Source organism: Jaculus jaculus, chromosome X (genome assembly GCF_020740685.1).
Source record: "Jaculus jaculus isolate mJacJac1 chromosome X, mJacJac1.mat.Y.cur, whole genome shotgun sequence".
Classification (NCBI taxonomy): domain Eukaryota; kingdom Metazoa; phylum Chordata; class Mammalia; order Rodentia; family Dipodidae; genus Jaculus; species Jaculus jaculus.
Window position 1 is genome coordinate 126,738,044 of NC_059125.1, and position 22,690 is coordinate 126,760,733.

At 39.6% G+C, this 22,690-nt stretch overlaps 1 protein-coding gene across 7 annotated transcripts in view; it reads left to right on the forward strand.

Annotated features, from left to right (window-relative positions):
• The window catches only part of Slc25a14 (solute carrier family 25 member 14), a 44,870-nt gene that overhangs the window by 15,041 nt on the left and 7,139 nt on the right, over nt 1-22,690 (forward strand). For all 7 annotated transcript variants that reach the window (XM_012947842.2, XM_045140479.1, XM_045140476.1 and 4 more), the window contains 4 exons: nt 1,760-1,854; nt 3,680-3,765; nt 9,332-9,427; nt 19,654-19,778. In XM_012947842.2, the coding sequence (XP_012803296.1) occupies nt 1,760-1,854; nt 3,680-3,765; nt 9,332-9,427; nt 19,654-19,778 (402 nt within the window). The remainder of the gene's footprint in view (nt 1-1,759; nt 1,855-3,679; nt 3,766-9,331; nt 9,428-19,653; nt 19,779-22,690) is intronic.

Here is a 22,690-nt window from a genome sequence, read left to right on the forward strand (position 1 = left end):
ACCCGGCTTTGGGGTTCTTTTTATGAGGGTGCTGCTCCCAGTGCTTCACGCCTGGGATACAGTTACTTCCCAGAGGTCCCACATCCTAATGGTGTCATGCTGAGGATTAGATTTTAGGATATCTTTTGGGAGGAGAACACATAGACATTCAATCCATTGCAGTAGTTATGAGACTTAGTACATTATCTGTTTTAATTGAGTTTTGGTAGTTTGTAGTCACAAAATAGTATATTTCTTTCAAGTTGCTGGATTTATGAGTATATAGCTACTATTATTTTTAAAGGCTGCAGAATCTATAGCAAAATTCATTTCATTTCTGAAGTTTTCTTTGTGAGTCTTACTAGAAGTTTGTCCAATTTTTTTGTTTTTTAAGCATTTTTTATTGTTTTTTTTGAGGTAGGGTCTCACTCTAGCTCAGGCTGACCTGGAATTCCCTATGGAGTCTCAGGGTGGCCTTGAACTCACAGCGATCCTCCTACCTCTGCCTCCCAAGTGCTGGTATTAAAGGTGTGCGCCACCACGCCCGGCTTTATTTTTATTTTTTGTTTTAAGGCAGGATTATACTAAGTTGCTCAGGCTGACCTTGAACTTGTAGTTCAAGCAGGCCATGGGCTTCATATCCTCTTGCCTCAGCCTCCTGAGTAGTTGGTTTTATTTTTATAGGCCTGGCTGCTTGCTTGCTTGCTCTTGCACGCTTGCACTCTCGCTCTCACTCGCTCTCTCTCGCTTCCTATGTCTCGCTCTCTCTCTCTATATATATATGTGTGTGTATATATATATGTATATATATACATACACACACACGCATGTATATATATATGAATGACATGTGTATAAATGTGTGATGTACATGTATGCGTGTTTGGATATGTGTGGATGCACATATGTGTGTGGGTGTGCTTGTGTGTACATATGGAGGCCAAAGGACAACCTCCAGTATTATCGTCAGGTACACTGTCCACTTCTTTTTTGAGACAATGCCTTTCATTGGCCCAAAACACACCAATTAGAATAGACTGGATGGCCAGAAAGCTCCAAGGCTGCCTGTCTCTACCCTCTCGGTGACAGGCTTAGAAGAATGTGCCCAGCATTTACATGGGTACTGGGGATCTAGCTCGAGACCTCATTTTCAGGAGGCAAGTACTTTACTGACTAAGCAATCTTCTCAGCCCTCTTTGTGCTTCAATAGGATGAATTTTAATTTTTATTCAGATCTCTATATATTATACATTTCTATTGTGGCTTTCTCTAGCCAATGTATGATTTAGTGATGTGTAATTTCCAAGTGTTTGAGTTTCTTCCTTCTAGATTTCTAGTTTGCTTCTATTTGGTCAGAGTATACTCTGTAATTGCAGCCTGAGAAAGTGGCACAGTGGTTAAAGGCACTTGCTTGTAAAGTCTGACAACCTGGGTTACAGTTCCTTAGTACCCACAAAAAGCCAGATGCACAAAATGGCACAAGTGTCTGGAGTTCGTTTACAGCAGTAAGAGACCCTGGTGTGCCCATTCTCTCCTCTCTCTCCCCCTCCACAAATAAATAAATAATTTAAAAAATGTTGAGATTTGTTTATAATCCAGGGTGTGAGCTTTCTTGTTCAGTTTTTCATGGTATCTTGAAAAAAAAATGCATGTCCTGCTAATTTTGGGTGGAAAGAGATGGGTTAAAAGCATTGAGTGGGCTCTCTAGATACATAAAATCTATAGACACCTGTGAGTAAAAATAACTTTATTTTTTTCTCTCTTTTTTTTTTTTGGGCAGAATTGCTCCTGCTTTACTAAGACAAGCATCATATGGCACCATTAAAATTGGGATTTACCAAAGCTTGAAGCGTTTATTTGTAGAACGTTTGGAAGGTCAGTATACTCAACTCTCTTGAGGTTATTCTCAAAGAGATTGTTGAAATGATGCATATTGTGGAGTGTTTATCACATGATGCCAGAGAATTAAAGACAGACAACGCATGGACAAAGTGACCTTGTATTGACTTGAGTGAATCTTAGTAGAGGGCATAAATGCATTAGAAGCATCTGTGCTTCATACTTGTCTTTTTTCTAAGGATACAAAAAGCTTTCATCATCCCTGAGGAAGCAGAGAACAGTCATGTCTCAAACATGAATGCTGTCCTCATCGATAAGAGGAAATTAGGGCATATTCTGTCAATTTGATAAGCTCCTGTTAGGTAGACTAATTTTAGGCAGTTATATTCTGAATTCTGTTGTACCTATGGTCACCTTACTCATATGAATTCCCGTATGTCTCTCTGTTTGCTGTTGCAGCATTTTCGGCCTGATATTTCCTACATGGTTATTTTACTACAGGCCTGCCCCTGCTGGGTGGTTGCGAACAGCTGGAGACTTGGTTAGTCATTTCTCTCAGAGCATTGTATTATCCTACAGCAGCACTTTCTGGGGCCTCTCCTGGGGTTATCCTGAAGGGTTCTCTTTCACTTCTTCCTGAAATAATTTCCTTTCACTTACTAATTTTCTATTTGCAGGCTCTTCATGATGGGGAGAAGTGGTAAAGATGTAATTTTCTTTGCATAACAATATGCAATATGTTGTTCCTTTGTTCTATTTTCTAGCTAAGGGGATTTCATTCTAAAATACCGTGTTTGGGGCTGAAGGTATACCTAGCTCGGCAGTAGAGTGTTGGCCTAGCAGGTACAGGTTCACTGCTCAACTGCAAAAATAACTACTGTTTCCCTTTTTTTTTTCTCCCACAGGAAGCCTACTGTATATAAATGGAGACTAGGATATACTTAGGCCAATGAAATTAGGTAGATCACTTTATTGCATATGAGATTTTGGTTTTTTTGAGAGAGAGAAAAGGCATACCAGGGCCTCTTGGCTCTACAAACAAACTTTAGACACAGTGTTTATCTGGTGTTACACGGGTACTGACAAATGAACCTGGCCTGGCAGGTTTTGCAAGCAACTGCCTTTAACCACTGAACCATCTCCCACTCCGCACATAAGATTTTATCTTTTAATATTCAGTTACTACTATTTACAACTGATGACTATCCAAAAAAAGACTTAAAAACCAGACACGTTATATATTTGAAGTAGTTAAAAGGGAAATACCACTGGGCGTGGTGGCGCACACCTTTAGTCCCAGCACTCAGGAGGCAGAGGTAGTAGGATTGCTGTGAGTTGGAGGCCACCTTGAGACTACATAGTGAATTCCAGGTCAGCCTGGGATAGAGTGAGACCCTGCCTTGGAAAACAAAACCAAAAAAAGGAAATACCCCAATCTAGCCAGGCATGGTGGCATCCTCCTTTAATGACAGCCCTCAGGAGGAAGAGGTAGAAGGATGGCTGAGTTTGAGGCCAGCCTGGAAGTACAGAGTGAGATCCAGGTCAACCTGGGCTACAGTAAGACCCTGCCTCCAAAAACAAAACGAATGCCAAATTCTAATTCATGTACTGTATTGATGGCTATGTAGAGGAATAGGATGTATTTCCCTGTCCTTTAGAAATAACCTTATTTTAGAAATAGTGATTTATATTTTATAATTTGGTACTAATTTGGGATTTAGAAATATTTGAATTTCTTTAATTTCATAAACTCTGGAGTTTATGCTAAAGTAATCTCTCTGAAAAGGTTTCCTTTCTATAGTAGCTAAGTACTCTCAAAACTAGTGCCTAATAAAATAGACTTTTAAAATCATTTTTACAGATGAAACTCTTCTAATCAATATGATCTGTGGGGTAGTGTCAGGAGTGATATCATCTACTATAGCCAATCCCACTGATGTCCTCAAGGTAAGTGACCTAGCTGTGTGTAGTATGATTTGAAACCAGCACAAGCTTCAAAGTGAGATTCGAGTTCAAATTTCTACTCTGTCCACTATCATAAATCCCTTCACTACATCAAACTTCACTTTCTTCATTTGTGAAATGAAGGTAATGTATGCAGTGCTTACAGAATAGAGTTGTTAAGAATTAGAAATAGTACATATAAGCTGACATGCATTGTGCTTGGTAGCAGTATATGTTCAATTGTCCTTTTCATACGATGTGCATTCATCCCTTGGACTTCAAACTGGCATTCGTGATCCCCGATAGGTTCTATTCAAGGGCAGTGCCCTTTTAAGGCAATTAGTTTCCAGACCCACTTTTACCCTGTTTATATTCTTTTATTTGTTTTTTTAATTTTTTTTTTTTATTTTTTAGAGAGCGAGTGAGAAAATTGGAGCGCCAGGGCCTCAGCCACTGAAATTGAACTCCAGGTGCTTGTGCCACCTAGTGGGCATGTGTGACCTTTGCTTGTCTCATCTTTGTGTATGTGGTTTATGTGGGAACTGGAGAATCGAACATGGAACCTTAGGCTTCTCAGGAAAATGCCTTAACTGCTAAGCCATCTCTCCAGCCCTGTTTATATTTTTTCTTTCTTTCTTTCTTTTTTTTTTTGGGGGGGGTCTCACTCTAGCCCAGCTGACCTGGAATTCACTATGTAGTCTCAGGGTGGCCTCAAACTCATGGTGATACTCTTACCTCTGCCTCACAAGTGCTGGGATTAAAGGCATGTATCATCACCACACCTGGCTCTATATTCTTTTTAAATATATTTTATTCATTTGAGAGAGAGAGAGAGAGAGAATAGGTACACCAGGGCCTCTAGCCACTGCAAACGGACTTCAGACACATGTACCACCATGTGCATCTGGCTTACCTGGGGACTGGAGAATTTAATCTGGCTCCTTAGACTTTGCAGGCAAGCACCTTAAGCACTAAGTGATCTCTCCAGCACTATATTCTTTTAAAAAATATTTTTATTTATTTGTTTGTAAGCAGAGAGGTAGAAGAGAGACATAGATGGGGGGCACATTAGGGCCTCCAGCTGCTGCAAATGAACTCTAGATGCATGTGCCACTTTATACATATGGTTTTAAATGGGTACTGGGGAATCAAACTGGGGTCATGAGGCTTTGCAGGTAAGTACTTTTACTGCTGAGCCATCTCTCCAGCCCCTCTCTTTATATCTGTCTTACAAAGTAGTCTTAGAGGGCTGGAGAGATGGCTTGGCAGTTAAGTGCTTGCTTGTGAGGCCGAAGGACCCTGGTTTGAGGCTTGATTCCCCAGGACCCATGTAAGCCATATGCACAAGGTAGCACATGCATTTGGAGTTCATTTGCAGTGGCTGGAGGCCCTGGCATGCCCATTCTCTCTCTCTCTTTCTCTAACTCTTTCTCTGTCACTCTCAAACAAAATAAAATAAAATAAATTTTTCTTTTAAAAAAGTGGTCTTAGAATGAACCTGAGTTTCCAATAGCCTTTTCCTTATTTTACAAATAAAATGTATCTCACTTATTCATCCCAAATCTTTATATTTCCATGTGAAGATTTGGAATAATTTACTATATTACCATATGTTGACCTTAGGTATTACCTGGAATATCAAAGGGATAAATTGAGATACAGAAGCTTCTTTTAATAACTAACTGGTTTACCTTAACTTTGTATTGTTCTATCTTCTCTATATTTCTGTTAAATGCATTAAAATGGCATATTTTGGCTTATGGTAATTGTTAAGAATGTAACTAGTTTTTAATGTTTTATAAAATCAAAGGCACAATTATTTTAATACCAATCTTTTTTTAAATTTTTTTATTTATTATTTATTTGAGAGCGGTAGACACAGAGAGAAAGACAGATAGAGGAAGAGAGAGAGAATGGGCGCGCCAGGGCTTCCAGCCTCTGCAAACGAACTCCAGACGCGTGCGCCCCCTTGTGCATCTGGCTAACGTGGGGCCTGGGGAACCGAGCCTCAGACCGGGGTCCTTAGGCTTTACAGGCAAGCGCTTAACCGCTAAGCTATCTCTCCAATCCCTATTTTCTAGTTTTATTGTATTGTGGTCAGATATAATACAAAGAGTTATTCCAATTTTCCTGAATTTATAGAGACTTGCTTTGTGGCCTAATATGTAATATATAATATAGAAAAGGTTCAATGAGGTCCTAAGAAGAATGTGTATTCTGCAGGTTTGAATGGAATAGTCTGTAGATGTCTGTTAATTTAAGTCCATTTGATAATGTGGTATCATTAGCTTCATTGTTTCTCTTTTTATTTTCTGTATAGATGATTTGTCTATTGGTAATACTAGGGTATTGAAGTCACCCCTATTGTGTTGGGATTTATGCCCGACTTTGTGGCTAGTAGATATTGGATGTTTCTTTATAAAGTTTGATACATCTGTGTTTAGGATTGTAATATCTTCTTGGTGAATTGTTCCCTTGATCAGTAAAAGATGACATTATCTGTTTTGGTTACTTTTTTTTCGGTTTTTCAATTTTTCAAGATAGAGTCTCACTTTAGTCCAGGCTGACCTGCAATTCACTATATAGTCTCAGGGTGGCCTCGAACTCACAGAGATCTTCCAACCTCTGCTTCCAAGTGCTGGAACTAAAGGTGTGTACCACCACCCCCAACTCTTTTGATTACTTTTGATTTAAAATGTGTTTTGTCAGATATTAGTATGGTTATACCTGCATGTTTCTTAGTTCCATTTGCTTGGAATATCTTTTTACATCCTTTCACCTTAAGGTGGTGTTGTCAGTAAAGTGGGATTCTTGAAAACAATAAAAAGATGGATTTTTTTTCTGGAGTCATACATGCTACCATTGTGCCATGAGGCCAGCCAGGATCCTATTTTCTGATCCAGCCTGTTATCCTGTATCTTTAAAAATTTATTTATTTGTTTACTTATTAGAGAGAGCAAGCAAGAAAGAGGCAGATAGAGAAAGAATGGGTGCACAAGGGCCTCTAGCCACTGCAAATGAATTCCAGACACGTGCCTCCTTGTGCATCTGGCTTACGTGGATCCTGGGATATCGAATCAGGGTCCTCAGGCTTTTCAGGCAAATGCCTTAACTGCTAGGCCATCCCTCCAACCCAACCTGTGTCTTTTGACTGGGGAGTTGTCCATTGATATTCAGAATTATTATTGAAGGGATTGAGTTAATCCCTGCCAGATTGATGATTTTATATAGTTTGATTTTTTTTGATACTCATTTGCTTTGACTTTTCCAGTTATGATAATTGTTTTTTTCCTCCTGTAGTCTCTTGAATTAGTTTATTTTTCTCTTTATCCATCTAGTATTCTCTGGAGATCTGGCTTAGTGCTCATACATTCATATACCTAGTTTTTTGTTGTTGTTGTTGTTATTGTTTTGGCCTCAAGCTTGCTATTTATTTTTTTTATTAACATTTTCCATCATTATAAAGAATATCCCATGGTAATGCCCTCCCTCCCCCCTGTTATTGATTTTTAACACAGAAAGCTTTTTTTTCTCCTATTATGAGGGATAATTTTGCTGGGTATAGTAGTTTGTGATGCAATTATGGTTTTTCAATACTTAAAATACTCCATTCCAAGCCTTTCTGGCTTTTAGAGTTTCCATTTGATGTTATTCTGATGGGATTACTTTTGTAAGTGATGAACTGTTACTCTCTTGTTGCTTTTATTACCTGTTTTGTTTTCTGGGTTTAGTATTTTAATTGTAATGTAATATGGGGAATTCCTTTTCTGGTCCTGTCTATTTGGTATTCTACATGCCTCTTGTACATGGATGGGCATTTTTTCATAAGATTTGGAACCTTTTATTCTATAATTGTATTGAAGATGTTTTCTATGCCCTTGACCTGAAGTTCCTCTCCTTCTTGTCAACCTAGAATTCAGACATTTGTTCTTTTTAAGGTGCCCCACATTTCTCTCATGTTCTGTTCATACATTTTTTGAACTTGTCATTGATTTTTGTCTTCCCAATCTATTTCCTTTGCTTTGTCACCAAGTACTGATATTATGTCCTTCACATGGTCTAGTCTACTGGTATGGCTTTCTTGGGTGCTTTTTTTTTTTTTTTTTTTTCTTTTTTTGTTTTTTTGAGGTAAGGTCTCACTGTAGCCTAGGCTGACCTGAAATTCACTATGTAGTCTCAGGCTGGCCTCAAACTCACAGCAGTCCTTCTACCTCTGCCTCCTAAGTACTAGGAGTATGCTAGGGTATGCCAACATGTCTAGCATCCTGGGAGCTTTTTTAAAAAGCTGGTTAGCTTTATTATTATTATTATTATTATTATTATTATTATTATTATTATTATTTTATTTTGTTTGAGAGCGACAGACAGAGAGAGAAAGAGGCAGAGAGAGAGAGAGATAGAGAGAGAGAAGGGGCATTCCAGGGTATCCAGCCACTGCATACGAACTCCAGACATGTGTGCCCCCTTGTGCATCTGGCTAATGTGGGTCCTGGGGAATCGAGCCTCGAACTGGGGTCCTTAGGCTTCACAGGCAAGCACTTAACTGCTAAGCCATCTCTCCAGGCCCTGGGAGCTTTTTTAAAAAGTAATATTTATTTATTTATTTTGATAGCAAAAGAGAGGCATATGGGGAAAAAGACAATGAGCACACCAGGGTCTCCAGCCACTGCAAATGAACTTCAGATGCATGCGCCCCCTTGTGCATCTGGCTTGCATGGGTTCTGGGAAATAGAACCAGAGTCTTTAGGCTTCGTGGGTAAACGCCTTAACCACTAAGCCATTTCCCCCACCCCCCCTGCCCCTAGGGCTTTTTCATTGAGTTATTTCACTTTTAACTTGTTAGATTTTCTTTATTTATATTTATCTCTTTAATAAGTTATATTTTATTTTCATTTCTTGATTTGACTTCCTCATTACATTTAGTCAATGCTTTGCCTGTTTGTGCTTTCTGGTATTCATTCCGCTATTTGTTCATGTCCTCTTTGAATTCACCCAGGTGTCTATTACATTCTTTTAGTTGATTTTTTTGTATGCCATTCAGGCATTTTATCATGTCATCTTTAAATTTGCTTTATATGCTTATCATGTTTTGGAAGTCCTTGGAGTTTTCTCTAAGTAGTCTTCAACTATGGGACTAGGCATTCTTGGTAGGGATAATTTACCTTGGTTGCTTGTATTACTTGTTTTGCATTGGAGTTTCCCCATCTTGAGGTAATAGACATATATATGTACTGCAAACTCACTGGCCCAGGACATGGACTGCTCCAAGTGATCTGCTTGAGTTGGGGGCAGCATCCTTTGCTGAGCAAATTGGTCTTCCTGGCTCCAGGTGGCAACCTACATTCCTATGAACAATTTTCTACTTTCACAGAATACTTGTTCTTGTCCTTATTTTTTCCCAATTATAGAAATTATATATTTAGTATGAAGAATGTAGGGCTAATGAAAGTCATCTTGCTAATTACATGTTGACACATATTGGTCATGTGTTCAGTTTCATTAATTTAATTATAATAGCAGATATTGTTTTGAGAATTTGCAAAAACAAAATGTTCACTTCTTATTTTAGATTCGAATGCAGGCTCAAGGAAGTTTGTTCCAAGGAAGCATGATTGGCAGCTTCATTGATATATACCAGCAAGAAGGCACCAGGGGTCTGTGGAGAGTAAGTACTTGTTTCCTGGTATTGTTATATACTCTCAAGTCCTAGACTTTCCCTATTAAGTCATGACATTATGATCTTTAATCCCTCAAGCAACTTAAGAAACTCCTTATAATCTATGAAAGGACCAGAGTAATTCCTATTTCTCCTTAATGCTTGGAGATTACATATGTGGGAAAATTAATCACATTGTTTGTGATAGCCATTTTGCTCAGCAAATTTAGTTTTTTGTTTGTTTGTTTTTTGTTTTTCAAGGTAGGGTCTCACCTGGAATTAACTATGTAGTCTCAAGGTGGCCTCAAACTCCTGGTGATCCTTCTACCTCTGCCTCCTGCGTCCTGGGATTAAAGGCATGCGCCACCACACCCGGCTTCAAATTTAGTTTTCCAATATACTTTTGCCAGTTCTGTGCTAAACATAGCAGTGTTTTTCTGTGATGGTCCCTATAGTGCCTATGTTCAAAAGTTATCTAAAACAGTGCTATAGTCTTAATAAGAAGTAAATGATGTACTGTAAAATCTTGAAAAGATGCTCCAAAATATCAAGAAAAATTCTAGTAACCCCACTACCCAACGATAACTATTGTTGCCATTATCTTCTACCATTTTATGTATACTTTGCTTTTTGCTGTCATTTTTGTGATAATGTTTATGTTTCTTTAAGACAGAGTCACTCTGTAGCTCAGGTTGGTCTAGAACTTAGTGTGCAGCCTGGGCTGGTCTTAACTTGAAATGCACTTGCCTCTGCTTCCAAGTTCTGTGAATACAGGTCTCTGCCATTGTACTTGACTTTGTTATGATGACTTTTTAAACTTACTGTGGTTATTGACTATTCTTATCACTAAATAAGAATATTACTAGAATATACAGAGTCAACTGGGAAATCCATTGGTAAATATCTAAATGAAAATCCAAGCTTTTTTTTTTCTTTATAATTTCCCACAACTAATTCTTTTTTTTTTTTTTTTTTTTTGGTGTTTTGAGGTAGGGTCTCACTCTGGCTCAGGCTGACCTGGAATTCACTATGTAGTCTCAGGGTGGCCTCGAACTCACGGCGATCCTCCTACCTCTGCCTCCCCGAGTGCTGGGATTAAAGGCGTGCGCCACCACGCCCAGCTAACCCACGACTAATTCTTATAAAAATACAAACAAAGAAAAGTGAAAGAACTGAACTGTAAATGTGACATACCCATGATCTGGATTAAATAGCTGATAAAGTTTGGCCATAATTGCTTGACATGTTTGGGTACACACACACACACACACACACACACACACACACACACAATTTTCTAAACTGTATGAAAGTATGTTTAGATATTATAGCACTCCCCTAAATTCTTCACACTTTATTATTTTCTCCTGAGTACAAGAACATTCTCCAACATGGTAACAATGCTACTGTCGCATTACCAATAAGTCTCTAATACTTAACATCTAAACCATATTAAAATATCCTATAAGCTGGGTATGGTGGCTCACAACTTTAATCCCAGTACTCAGGAGGCAGGGGTAGGAGTATTGCTGTGAGTTCAAGGCTAGTTTGGGACTAAGAATGAGTTCTCGGTCAGCTCGGACTAGAGTTTGACCCTACTTCAAAAAAAAAATAAATAAATAAAATAAAACATATCCTGTATTTATGAGACCAAGCTAGTTTTCATGTAGTATGTTTCCATGTGGTATTGAAGTTATTCCTCTATCTTCTGTATTTCTTATAGCTTGCAATCTAACACTATTGGCTTGATTGTATTCATGTTACACATTAGTGCTAAGAGAGCTTCTTAGGTGACGTTGTGAACTGCATACTGCATCATGGCAAGAGGTGCATGTTAGGTTGCCCCACAATTAGTGGGGCAGAGTTTACTCTGCAAACTTTTCCATATCTGGTATGTCTTGCTATTGTAAAAGTAAGGTTTTTTCTTCCCTTGGCAATCAACAGTAATTTGTGGAGTGAAATTGTGGTAACATGCATATATCCTAATACCTAATAATTAAACATATCTCCTTTTTTAATTTTAATTTTTTGTTCATTTATTTATTTATTTGAGAGCAACAGACACAGAGAGAAAGAGGCGGAGAGAGAGAGAGAGAGAAAGCGAGAGAGAGAATGGGTGCGCCAGAGTCTCCAGCCACTATACATGATCTCCACATGCATGTGCCCCCTGTGCATCTGGCTAACATAGGTCCTGGGGAATCGAGCCTCAAACTGGGGTCCTTAGGCTTCACGGGCAAGCGCTTAACTGCTAAGCCATCTCTCCAGCCCAAATATAACTACTTTTTAAAAAGATTTTTTTAGGTAGGTTCTCACTCTAGCCTAAGCTGACCTAGATCTCACTCTGTCGTCCCAGGCTGGCCTTTAACTCATGGTGAGCCTCCTACTTCTTCCTTCGAGTATTGGGATTAAGGGTGTGCATGACCACACCCAGCTGGACATAAACCCGGCTTACTTACACAACTTGGCACATAATATAAAAAAGCAAAGTACATTGTGTTATTTATTGTGTTGGGATATTTCACCTAGTGATCATAGAATCCATTAATGACCCTTGAGGTTTGCTTTTTGATAACAGTAGGGTGTACTTTCTTGATTAGTCTAATTTAAAGCCAGAATATAGGGCTGGAGGGGTGGCTTAGTGGTTAAGGCGTATGCCTGAAAAGCCAAGGATCCCAGTTTGACTCTCCAGGACCCACATAAGTAAGCCAGATGCAAAACGAGGTGCATGCACCTGGAGTTCATTTGCAGTGGCTAGAGGGCCTGGCACACCCATTCTCTCCATCTCTCTCTCTCTCTTTCTCTCTCTCTCTCTCTCAAATCAATAAATAAATAAAATAGATTTTAAAGCCAGAATATAGAACTAACTGGAACTTTGTCATAAACGAATGCCAAAGGAAAAAGACAAAATAGTACAATTGGAAATTTTGACTTTTTAAAGCACCTATTTATTTAAGTTTGCATGTGAGGGCTGGGGAGATGGATAAGCAGTTAAAGATGCTTGCTTGCAAAGCCTACAAGCCAAGGTTTAATTTCCCAGTATTCATGTAAAACCAGATGCACAATATGACACATGAATCTGGAGTTTGTTTGCAATAGCAAGCAGTCCTTTAACACTCATTCTTCTCCCTCCTGCTCTCTCTCACTCAAATTAATAAAAAAATTATTAAAATTTCCACATGAGGGCTGGAGAGATGGCTTAGCGGTTAAGCACTTGCCTGTGAAGCCTAAGGGACCCCGGTTCGAGGCTCGATTCCCTAGGACCCACGTTAGCCAGATGCACAAGGGGGCGCACGCGTCTGGAGTTCGTTTGCAGTGGCTGGGGGCCCTGGCGCGCCCATTCTCTCTCTCTCTCTTTCTCTCTGCTTCTTTCTCTGTCTGTCGTTCTCAAATAAATAAATAATTAAAAAATTTCCACATGATGCATCACAGGCGAGCATCTTAAATGCTAAGCCATCTTTTGAGCCCCCTGATTATTTTTTAACACACAATTTGTATAATATCTCTTCTTTATGCTATAGAGTTCTGAGAAAATATTGAATTTGGGCGCTGCCTGAATTTCACTTCACAGAAGACCAACTCCTAGTGTCTGTACCAGCAGAATCCCTTTCTTCACATTTAACCCCTAATTTGCAAAGTAATTTTTGTACTATCTTACCGCAATGTCTTTGTCATTAAGATTTATATGGAATGCAATTTTATTTCTAAGCATGTGTTTGTTACTTACTTCAAAAAGGTTAATGTGTTGACTATGAAATAACAATTTAAATCTCTTTTATTTTGAATTCCTTCAAGTTAAAGCACCAATTGAAGTAGGAATTGTAATAAAACTTATATTACTAACTTATTTTAGATACAAAAGAACAAAGTTTTGAGAAGTTCAATCATAACATACTTAATTTTAAACCTTAATATAATTCAATCATAAAAATAATATATACTTTTCTTAAACTATAAAAAGAAAGATCATTTTGAAGTAAGAGTTTTATATTTATTTGATAGTCTTTGTATATTTTACTTATAAAATATTATTCCTTTACATTTTCAACTGTGTTACCTTTTAAGTTAATCTCTTTTAGATAATACATGAATAAATTCCTTTAGAAATTAAAAAAAATTTCCACATGAGTATACGTTAAATGTTGGGCATATTCTTCTCATGCCCTATTCCCTCTAACACTCCTTTCTTCACCCCTCTCCCTCCTGTTAGTTCCCTTTATTCCCGTATACAATATACCTTTACTTTTTTTTTCAAGGTAGGGTCTTGCTCTAGCCTAGGCTGACCCGGAATTCACTATGTATTCTCAGGCTGGTCTTGAACTCACAGCGAACCTCCTACCTCTGCCTCCTGAGTGCTGGTGCTGGGATTAAGGGTATGTGCCACCATGCCCGGCTTATATTTTTACTTTTATTTAATATATATTCATGATTTTATGTGGCTCAATAAAATCTAGGAAATACAAATTAGAGAAAATATATAATGTTTGATGTTCTGAGACTGGCTTAATTTGCTTATAATTGTGGTAAAGTGCACTTGCCATTTTAAATGTACAGTTCAATATTATTAGATACATTCACATTGTTGTGCGACCAATCTTCAGAACTGTTTTAATCTTGCAAAATTGAGGCTGTAACCTTCCTACTCTCCCCTTTCCTCTAGCCCTTGGCAACCTCCATACTATGCTTTGTCTGTATGAGTTTGACTGCTTTCTATAACTCAAATGGAATTACAGGTTTGTCTTCTTTTTTGTTTTGTTTTGTTGTTTTTCTTCTCAAGGTAGGGATTCACTATGTAGTCTCAGAGTGGCTTTGAACTCTCAGCAATCTTCCTACTTCTGCCTCTCAAGTGCTGGAATTAAAGACGTGTGCCATCATGCCTGACAATAGTTTTTTTTATTTTTTTTTTAATTTTTTTTTTATAGGTAGGGTCTCTCTCTGGCCTAGGCTGACCTGGAATTCACTCTATAGTCTCAGGGTGGCCTTGAACTTACAGTGATCTTCCTATCTCTGCCTCTCTAGCACTGAGATGAAAGGCATGTACCACCACACCCAGCTTGTTTCCCTTCTTTTAAAGGAGTGAATATTATTTGTTTGTCTGTGTGTGTGTTCCTTGCATTTTATCTCTTCAACTTTTTCTTTTTTTGGTTTTTCGAGGTAGGGTCTCACTCTGGTTCAAGCTGACCTGGAATTAACTCTGTAGTTTCAGGGTGACCTTGAACTCATGGTGATCCTTCTGCCTCAGAGTGCTGGGATTAAAGGCATGCGCCACCATATCTGGCTCTTTTCAACTATTGATGGATGCTTGGATGGCTTTTGGTCACTCTTTGGTTGTTGTGAATAATGTTGCTATGAACTTGGGTGTGCCAATATCTATTTGAGACCTTGTTCTTCATTTAGGGACTATTGTTGGATCATATAGTCATTCTATGTTTATTTTATCTTATTTTTAAAATTTTTTTGTTCATTTTTATTTATTTATTTGAGAGTGACAGAGAGAGAAAGAGGCAGATAGAGAGAATGGGCACTCCAGGGCTTCCAGCCACTGAAATGAACTCCAGACGCGTGCGCCCCCTTGTGCATCTGGCTAACGTGGGTCCTGGAGAATCAAGCCTCGAACCGGGTCCTTAGGCTTCACAGGCAAGCGCTTAACTGCTAAGCCATCTCTCCAGCCCCCAGTGTTTATTTTTTTGAGGAGGTGAACATAGATATCTTTTTTCCAAGCTGCTTACATTATCGAGGAATGTAATACAAAGAAGCATAGTATATTGTGCTATGTGTACTTTTGAGAAAGGTATATTTTATTGCATATTAAAATATAAGGCTGAGAATATAGCTCAGTGGCAGTGTCATATAGAGCTCTTTAGATTCAATCCCTAGTACCATAAAAAAAAGTTGGGCCCAGTGAAACAAACCTTTAATCTCAGCATGTGGAAATCTGAGGCAGGAGGATTGCAAGGTTTTATCCTGAGTTACATAACATCATTTTAGCTCATAAAGCCAAACAGAAAAAAAAAAGTATAGGAATACAATTAGAGAAGGAGAATAAACCCTTACAACTTTCTTGAGAAGCTAGAACCCAATATAAGGTACACACTGCTGTCATTAATGTCCATTCTTAACTCCCTGACACGGGATTTTTTTTTTATTGTTTCCATGTCCCTAGAGTATCTCAGTCAAACTATCAGCTCCCTCTCCAGATGGTACTAGGTTATTGCATTGTAAGATTTGGGGAGTGGTTCAGTGGATTGCTTGTCCAGTGCTAGCCTCTTGTGCATGAACAGTCATGGTCATCCCTCTACTTGACTTAGGAGAAGGGTGGGTTTTTCTGTGGCTAGATCTGCCAGTCTGTTGCCAGCAGGGCTGTTGGATCTCTCCTAATTACTTGTGGTTACTTCCTCCAGTCTCCCCACCTTCCTGCTGCAGTTGGAGCTGGAGACTGTCTCTGGTTTTCTTTAAATTTTTTAATTTTTATTTATTTGAGAGCGACAGACAGACAGAGAGAAAGAGGCAGATAGATAGATAGAGAGAGAGAGAGAGAGAGAGAGAGAGAGAATGGGTGTGCCAGGGCCTCCAGCCACTGCAGAACTCCAGATGCCCCCTTGTGCATCTGGCTAACGTGGGTCCTGGGGAGTTGAGCCTTGAACCGGGGTCCTTAGGCTTCACAGGCAAGCGCTTTAACTGCTAAGCCATCTCTCCAACCCTATCTCTCTGGTTTTTATGTTTCATCTTTCAGATTCTCTCTGCTTTTCAGCTGTCTTGTCACCTCTTTTTTTGTTTGTTTGTTTTTGTTTTGTTTTGTTTTTCGAGGTAGGGTCTCACTCTGGTCCAGGCTGACCTGGAATTAACTATGTAGTCTCAGGGTGGCCTTGAACTCATGGCTATCCTCCTACCTTGAGTCAGTCCGCGGCACTACCTCTGCCTCCCGAGTGCTGAGATTAAAGGCGTGTGCCACCACGCCCGGCTTGTCACCTCTTTCTTGATGATCTTGTATGTGCACGTCGTCATGCATGCATGTATGTTCGTGTGTGTGTGTATGTGGTTACATATGAGTGTGTGAGTACATGTACACATGTATGTATGCATGTGGACACCAGAGGACAACGTTGCATGTAATTTCTCAGATGCCATCCACCTTTTCTGAGACAAGGCCTCTCACTGGTCTAGAATTTATCAAGCCTCAGAGATCCATTGGTTTTCACCACTCCAAGGCTGGAATTACAAGAATATGCTAGCTTATTTTTACATGGGTTCTGGAGTATTGTTACCTTCATGTTGCTGGGACAAAACACTGAACCAAAAGCAGCCAATGGGAGGAAAGGTTTCATTTTGGTTTATAATCTCGAGGGAAAACTCCATGATGACAGAGAAAAGCATGGCATGAATAGAGGCTGGACATCACTTTTGCCACAGCAGGTTGAAAGCCGTGATGAGTGAGTGAGCCAAGCTCTAGCAATGGGAGGCTGTTTATAACACCCCAAAGCCTGCCCTCAATAACACGCCTCCTCCAGAAAGTCTCCACCTCCCAAATGGCCACCAGTTGGGAGCCAAGCATTCAAAACGCATGAGTTTATGGAGGACATTTGATTTAAGCCACCATGCGGGTATTGGGCTGTGATTCTCATGCTTGCAAGGCTCTCTGACTGAGGTATCTCCACAGCCCCTCCCTGATGTTTGTTTTTTCTCATTAGAATATAGTCTGTCTGACGTTCTTATTTAAGGAGTCACATGGAAGAAACTTCTAATATGACATGTTACCAAGAAGTGTGACCTCTTCGGTGACTTTGCTTTATCGTTTTATTTTTCCCAGGTGCTTTATCATGAAAATTTAAATCATAAAATTTCCATATTTAAAATATACAATTAATTGTATCTGCTGTTTTCATAGATTTGTTGCGTCATCAATGTCTAATTTGAGAACACTTAGGAAATCCCCCTCCCCTCTACTGGTCACTTCCCGTTTCTCCCAGCCCTCCCTATTCCCTTACAACTACTCCTTTACTTTTTTGTCCATGGAGATAAGCTAGTTTTATGTATTTCATGCTAAAATAATTTTATCATGTGTACTCTTTTACCATGGATTCTGCCACTAGGATACTATTTCCTGGTTCATCTGTATTACGACATATATAAATACTTCAATCCAATCTCTCTTTTTAAAAAATAATTAATTAGTTTATTTTAAAGAGAGAGAAAGGGGCTGATAGAGAGAAAGAGGGAATGGATGGGCATGCCAGGGCCTGTAGCCACTGCAAACAAATGTGCTCCCTTGTGCATCTGGCTAACGTGGTTCCTAGGGAATCGAACCAGTATCCTTAGGCTTCTCAGGCAAGCACCTTAACCACTAAGTCATTTCCCTAGCCTGAATCTCTCTCTCTCTCTCTCTCTCTCTTTTTTTTTTTTTTACCTTGCACATGGTATGCTCTGATACTGAATTATAACCCAAGTTCCAATATTTCATTTCTTTTTATGCCAAATAATATTTCTATTGTACAGATATACTACATATTAAATATTTTGTTTAGTTCTTAGTTAACAAACATTTCAATTATTTTGTGCTTTTGGCTATTATACCATGGACATTGGCATAGTTTTACATGAACATATGCTTTCAGTTACTTGGGCATATGGCAATGTATGGAATGGCATCATTTAGTAAATCTACATGAAACATTTTAAGGATATGCCAGGTTGTTTTGCATAGTTGTGTGCCCTATTTTATATTTTCACTAGCAGCAGATAAGGGTTTCATTTGCTCCACATCTTCACCAACACTTGTTATTTTGCTTTAAAAAAAATACCATAGTTGCCAGTTGTGGTGGCGCATAGTAGGCTATTCCTGAAGAGGTGGAGGCACGAGGATTAGGTGTTCGAGGCCAGCCTGGGCTATACATTTTAGCCAGGTGTGGCAGTGCACACCTTTAATCCCAGCACTTAGGAGGCAGAGGTAGGAGGATTGCCATGAGTTCGAGGTCACCCTGAGACTACATAGTGAATTCCAGGTTAGCCTGGGCCGGAGTGAGACCCTACCTTGGAAAAAAAAAACAACTCACAAAAACAAACAAGCAAATAAAATATACCATAGTTATCCTAGTAGATATGAGGTGTCATGCCAGTGTGGTTTTGTTTTGCATTTCTTCTTTAATGACTGGTGTTAAGCAAGTTTTCATTGAGAATTCATGTGTCTTCTTTGAGGGAAATGTCTTAAGTATTTTTTGCCTATTTTTACATTGGATTGTTTTCCTTTGTTGTGAAATAAGAGTTTGTTATTATGGCTAATAATCCTATATCAGATATATACTTTGCAAATATTTTTTCATTATGTAGGTTATCTCCTTCTATTATTCTTGGTCTTTTAAATCACAAGTTTAAAAAATACTTTTATCTGCTGGAGAGATGGCTTGGCGGTTAAGTGCTTGCCTGTGAAGCCTAAGGACCCCGGTTCGAGGCTCGGTTCCCCAGGTCCCACGTTAGCCAGATGCACAAGGGGGCGCACGCGTCTGGAGTTCATTTGCAGAGGCTGGAAGCCCTGGCGCGCCCATTCTCTCTTTCTCTCTATCTGTCTTTCTCTCTGTCTGTCCCTCTCAAATAAATAAATAAATAATTTTTAAAAATTATTTAAAAAATACTTTTATCTTAATTAAATTAATTAATTTATTTGAGAGAGAGAAAAAGAAAGAGACAAACACAGAGCAAGTGAGTATGGGCACGTCACGGTTTCCTGCCAGTGTGCCCCTTAGTGCACCTGGCTTTACATGGGTACTAGGGAATCAAACTCTGGTCCTTATGCTTTCAGGCAAGTACCTTAACCACTGAGCAATCTCCCCAGCCTCACAAAGGTTTTTAGTTAGGATGAAACACAAATCTATTTGTATTCTGTCTCTTGTGCCTTATGTGTCCCATGTATTTTCTGATTTTTTTGTTTTTTCAGGTCTCACTCTAGCCCAGGCTGACCTGGAACTCACTATGTAATCTCAGGGTGACCTCACACTCACAGCGATCCTCCTACCTCTGCCTCCCAAGTGCTGGGGTTAAAGACGTGCGCCACCACGCCCGGCCCATGTATTCTCAATACAGCATGTTAGTTGGGAATTTCTGAGTATTTCAGTGTTAGTCATCGATTGAAAGCATAAGTTCTGTATTCTTCTGACAGTGTTCAACTGTTGACGAAAGTTTGTTCCCTTTAAAGACTTATGTCACTCTCTTTGTATTTTCTGAGTAATGTCACTTTTGTTTTGTAGGGTGTGGTCCCAACTGCTCAGCGAGCTGCCATTGTTGTGGGCGTAGAGTTACCTGTCTATGATATTACCAAGAAGCACCTGATACTGTCAGGAATGATGGGGGACACAATTTTAACTCACTTTGTGTAAGTAGGATATTTTGTGCTCATTCTGTCTTTCTAGAAATTTGAGCACAAAACCCTCTTTCACTGACTGATATTAAGTACAGTTATAACTTGTATGTATGGCCTTAATTTCTTGTTTTTCCTGTTGTCAGCACTCTGAGTCCTCTGAACATTTGGGTTTTTTTTTCTTTTTAGTTTATTAGTGTATAATAATTATACAAAAATGAGTTTTCTTGAGATATTTCCTTTTATTATTACTTGGGGTATTGAAATAGGGTCTTACTCTAGCTCAGACTGACCTGGGACTCACTCTATAGTCCCAAACTCATGGTGGCCTCAAACTCACAGTGATCATCTTCTACCTCCCAAGTGTTGGGAATAAGTGTAGGCCACCATGCCCACCTTCCTTTTATTTATTTTTATTTGTTCTTTTTTAAAAAATTTAGATAACCCAATACACTAGTCTTTTTATGCGAGAGAGTGTGAGAGAGAATGTGTAGAAGAATGAGAGGGAAAACGAGAGAGAATTGGCACGTCAGGGCCTCCAGCCACTAATCAAACTCCAGACACATGCTCTACCTTGTGTGCATGTATGACCTTTCACACTTGCATCACTTTGTGCATCTGGCTTATGTGGGACCTGGAGAGTCAAATATGGGTTATTAGACTTCACAGGCAAGTGCCTTAGCTGCTAAGCTATCTCTCCAGCCTTTATTTGTTCTTTTAAAAATACTTTATTTGGGCTGGAGAGATGGCTTAGCGGTTAAGTGCTTGCCTGTGAAGCCTAAGGACCCCGGTTCGAGGCTCGGTTCCCCAGGTCCCACGTTAGCCAGATGCACAAGGGGGCGCACGCGTCTGGAGTTCGTTTGCAGTGGCTGGAAGCCCTGGCGCGCCCATTATCTCTCTCTCCCTCTACCTGTCTTTCTCTCTGTGTCTATCGCTCTCAAATTAATAAATAAAAAATTTAAAAAAAATACTTTATTTATTTATTTGAGAGGGGCCAGATAAAGAGAGAGAGGGAGAGAATGGGTACACCAGGGCCTCCAGCCACTACAAACAAACTCCATTCACATGCACCACCTTTTGTGTATGGCTTTATGTGGGTCCTGGGGAATTGACCTGGTTCCTTTGGCTTTGCAGGCATGTGCTTTAACTGCTAAGCCATCTCTCCAGCCCTGTTCTTCTTCTTTTTTTTTAAGTATTTATTTGAAGAGAGAGAGAGAGAAAGAGAGAGAATGATTATGAGCACACCAGGGCCTCTAGCCACTGCAAATGAACTCCAGACACATGTACCACCTGTGTGTCTGGCTTTATGTGGGTACTGGGGAAACAAAGCTGGGTCCTTTGGCTTTGTAGGCAAGTGCCTTAATTGCTAAGTTATCTCTCCAGTCCTGTTCTTTTTTTAAAAAGATATTTATATATTTGCAAGGAGAGAGAGAATGAGAATTAGCACACCTGGGCTTCTAGCCACTGCAGGCGAACTCCAGATACATATGGTGCTTTGTGCATCTGGCTTTATGTGGGTGGTGGGGAAGCGCTCCTGGGTTGTTAGGCCAGGCAAGCACCTTGACTACTGAGCCATCTGTTTAGGCTTTATTTATTTATTTATTTATTTATTAGACAGTGAGAGAAAGAGGCAGATACAGAGAGAGAGAATGGGGGTGCCAGGCCTCCAGCCACTGCAAGCAAACTCCAGAAAGATGTACTACTTTGTACATCTGGCTTTATGTAGGTACTGGGAAATCAAATTCTGGTCTTTAGGCTTTGGACTCCAACCCAAGGCCATATTTCTTTTTCTTCTTCTTCTTCTTCTTCTTCTTCTTCTTCTTCTTCTTCTTCTTCTTCTTCTTCTTCTTCTTCTCCTTCTCCTTCTCCTTCTCCTTCTCCTTCTCCTTCTCCTTCTCCTTCTCCTTCTCCTTCTCCTTCTCCTTCTCCTTCTCCTTCTCCTTCTCCTTCTCCTTCTCCTTCTCCTTCTCCTTCTCCTTCTCCTTCTCCTTCTCCTTCTCCTTCTCCTTCTCCTTCTCCTTCTCCTTCTCCTTCTTCCTCTTCCTCTTCCTCTTCTTCCTCCTCCTCCTCCTTTCTTCTTCCTCCTCCTCCTCCTCCTCCTCTTCTTCTTCTTCTTCTGAAAGAGGCAGAGAGAGCAAGAGAAAGGCAGAGAGAGAGAAAGAGGCAGGAGGAAGGGCTGAGAATGGGCATGCCAGGACGTCTAGCCACTGCAAACAAACTCCAGACACATGTGCCACTTTGTGCATCTGGGTTATGTTGGTACTGGGGAGTCAAACCTGGATCCTTAGGCTTTGCAGGCCAGCACCTTAACTGCTATGCCATCTCTCCAGCCCCCACAAGGCCATATTTTTATTTGTTTAGTTAGCATATATTCATTGCATAAGATTATGGAATTCGCCGGGCGTGGTGGCGCACGCCTTTAATCCCAGCACTCGGGAGGCAGAGGTAGGAGGATCGCCGAGAGTTCAAGGCCACCCTGAGACTACATAGTGAATTCCAGGTCAGCCTGAGCCAGAGTGAGACCCTACCTCAAAAAAACAAAAAAAAAAAAAAAGATTATGGGATTCATTGTGACATTTTCATACATGTGTATTATGTACTTTGCTCATATTTATATTAATCATTTCCTCCCTCATTACCTACAATTATTCCCTTCCCTGTTTCTTAAGATGTTTTCTACTTTACCGAGATCTCAGATACTATGGCACTTGGGTACTTGGGAGTAGTGTGCCATACAGCAGCCTCCCAGGTGTCTGCAGGATTGGCATTTATTCATACACAATCCATACTTCTAGTATGCACATCTATTATTTTCCTTTCTTTATCAGAAGGCAAAATTTCTTGATGAGAATCAGATAAAAGGGTGAAGTTTTATAGTTTCTGAAAAAAAACAGTTTTTTAAATATTTTATTTTTATTTATTTATCT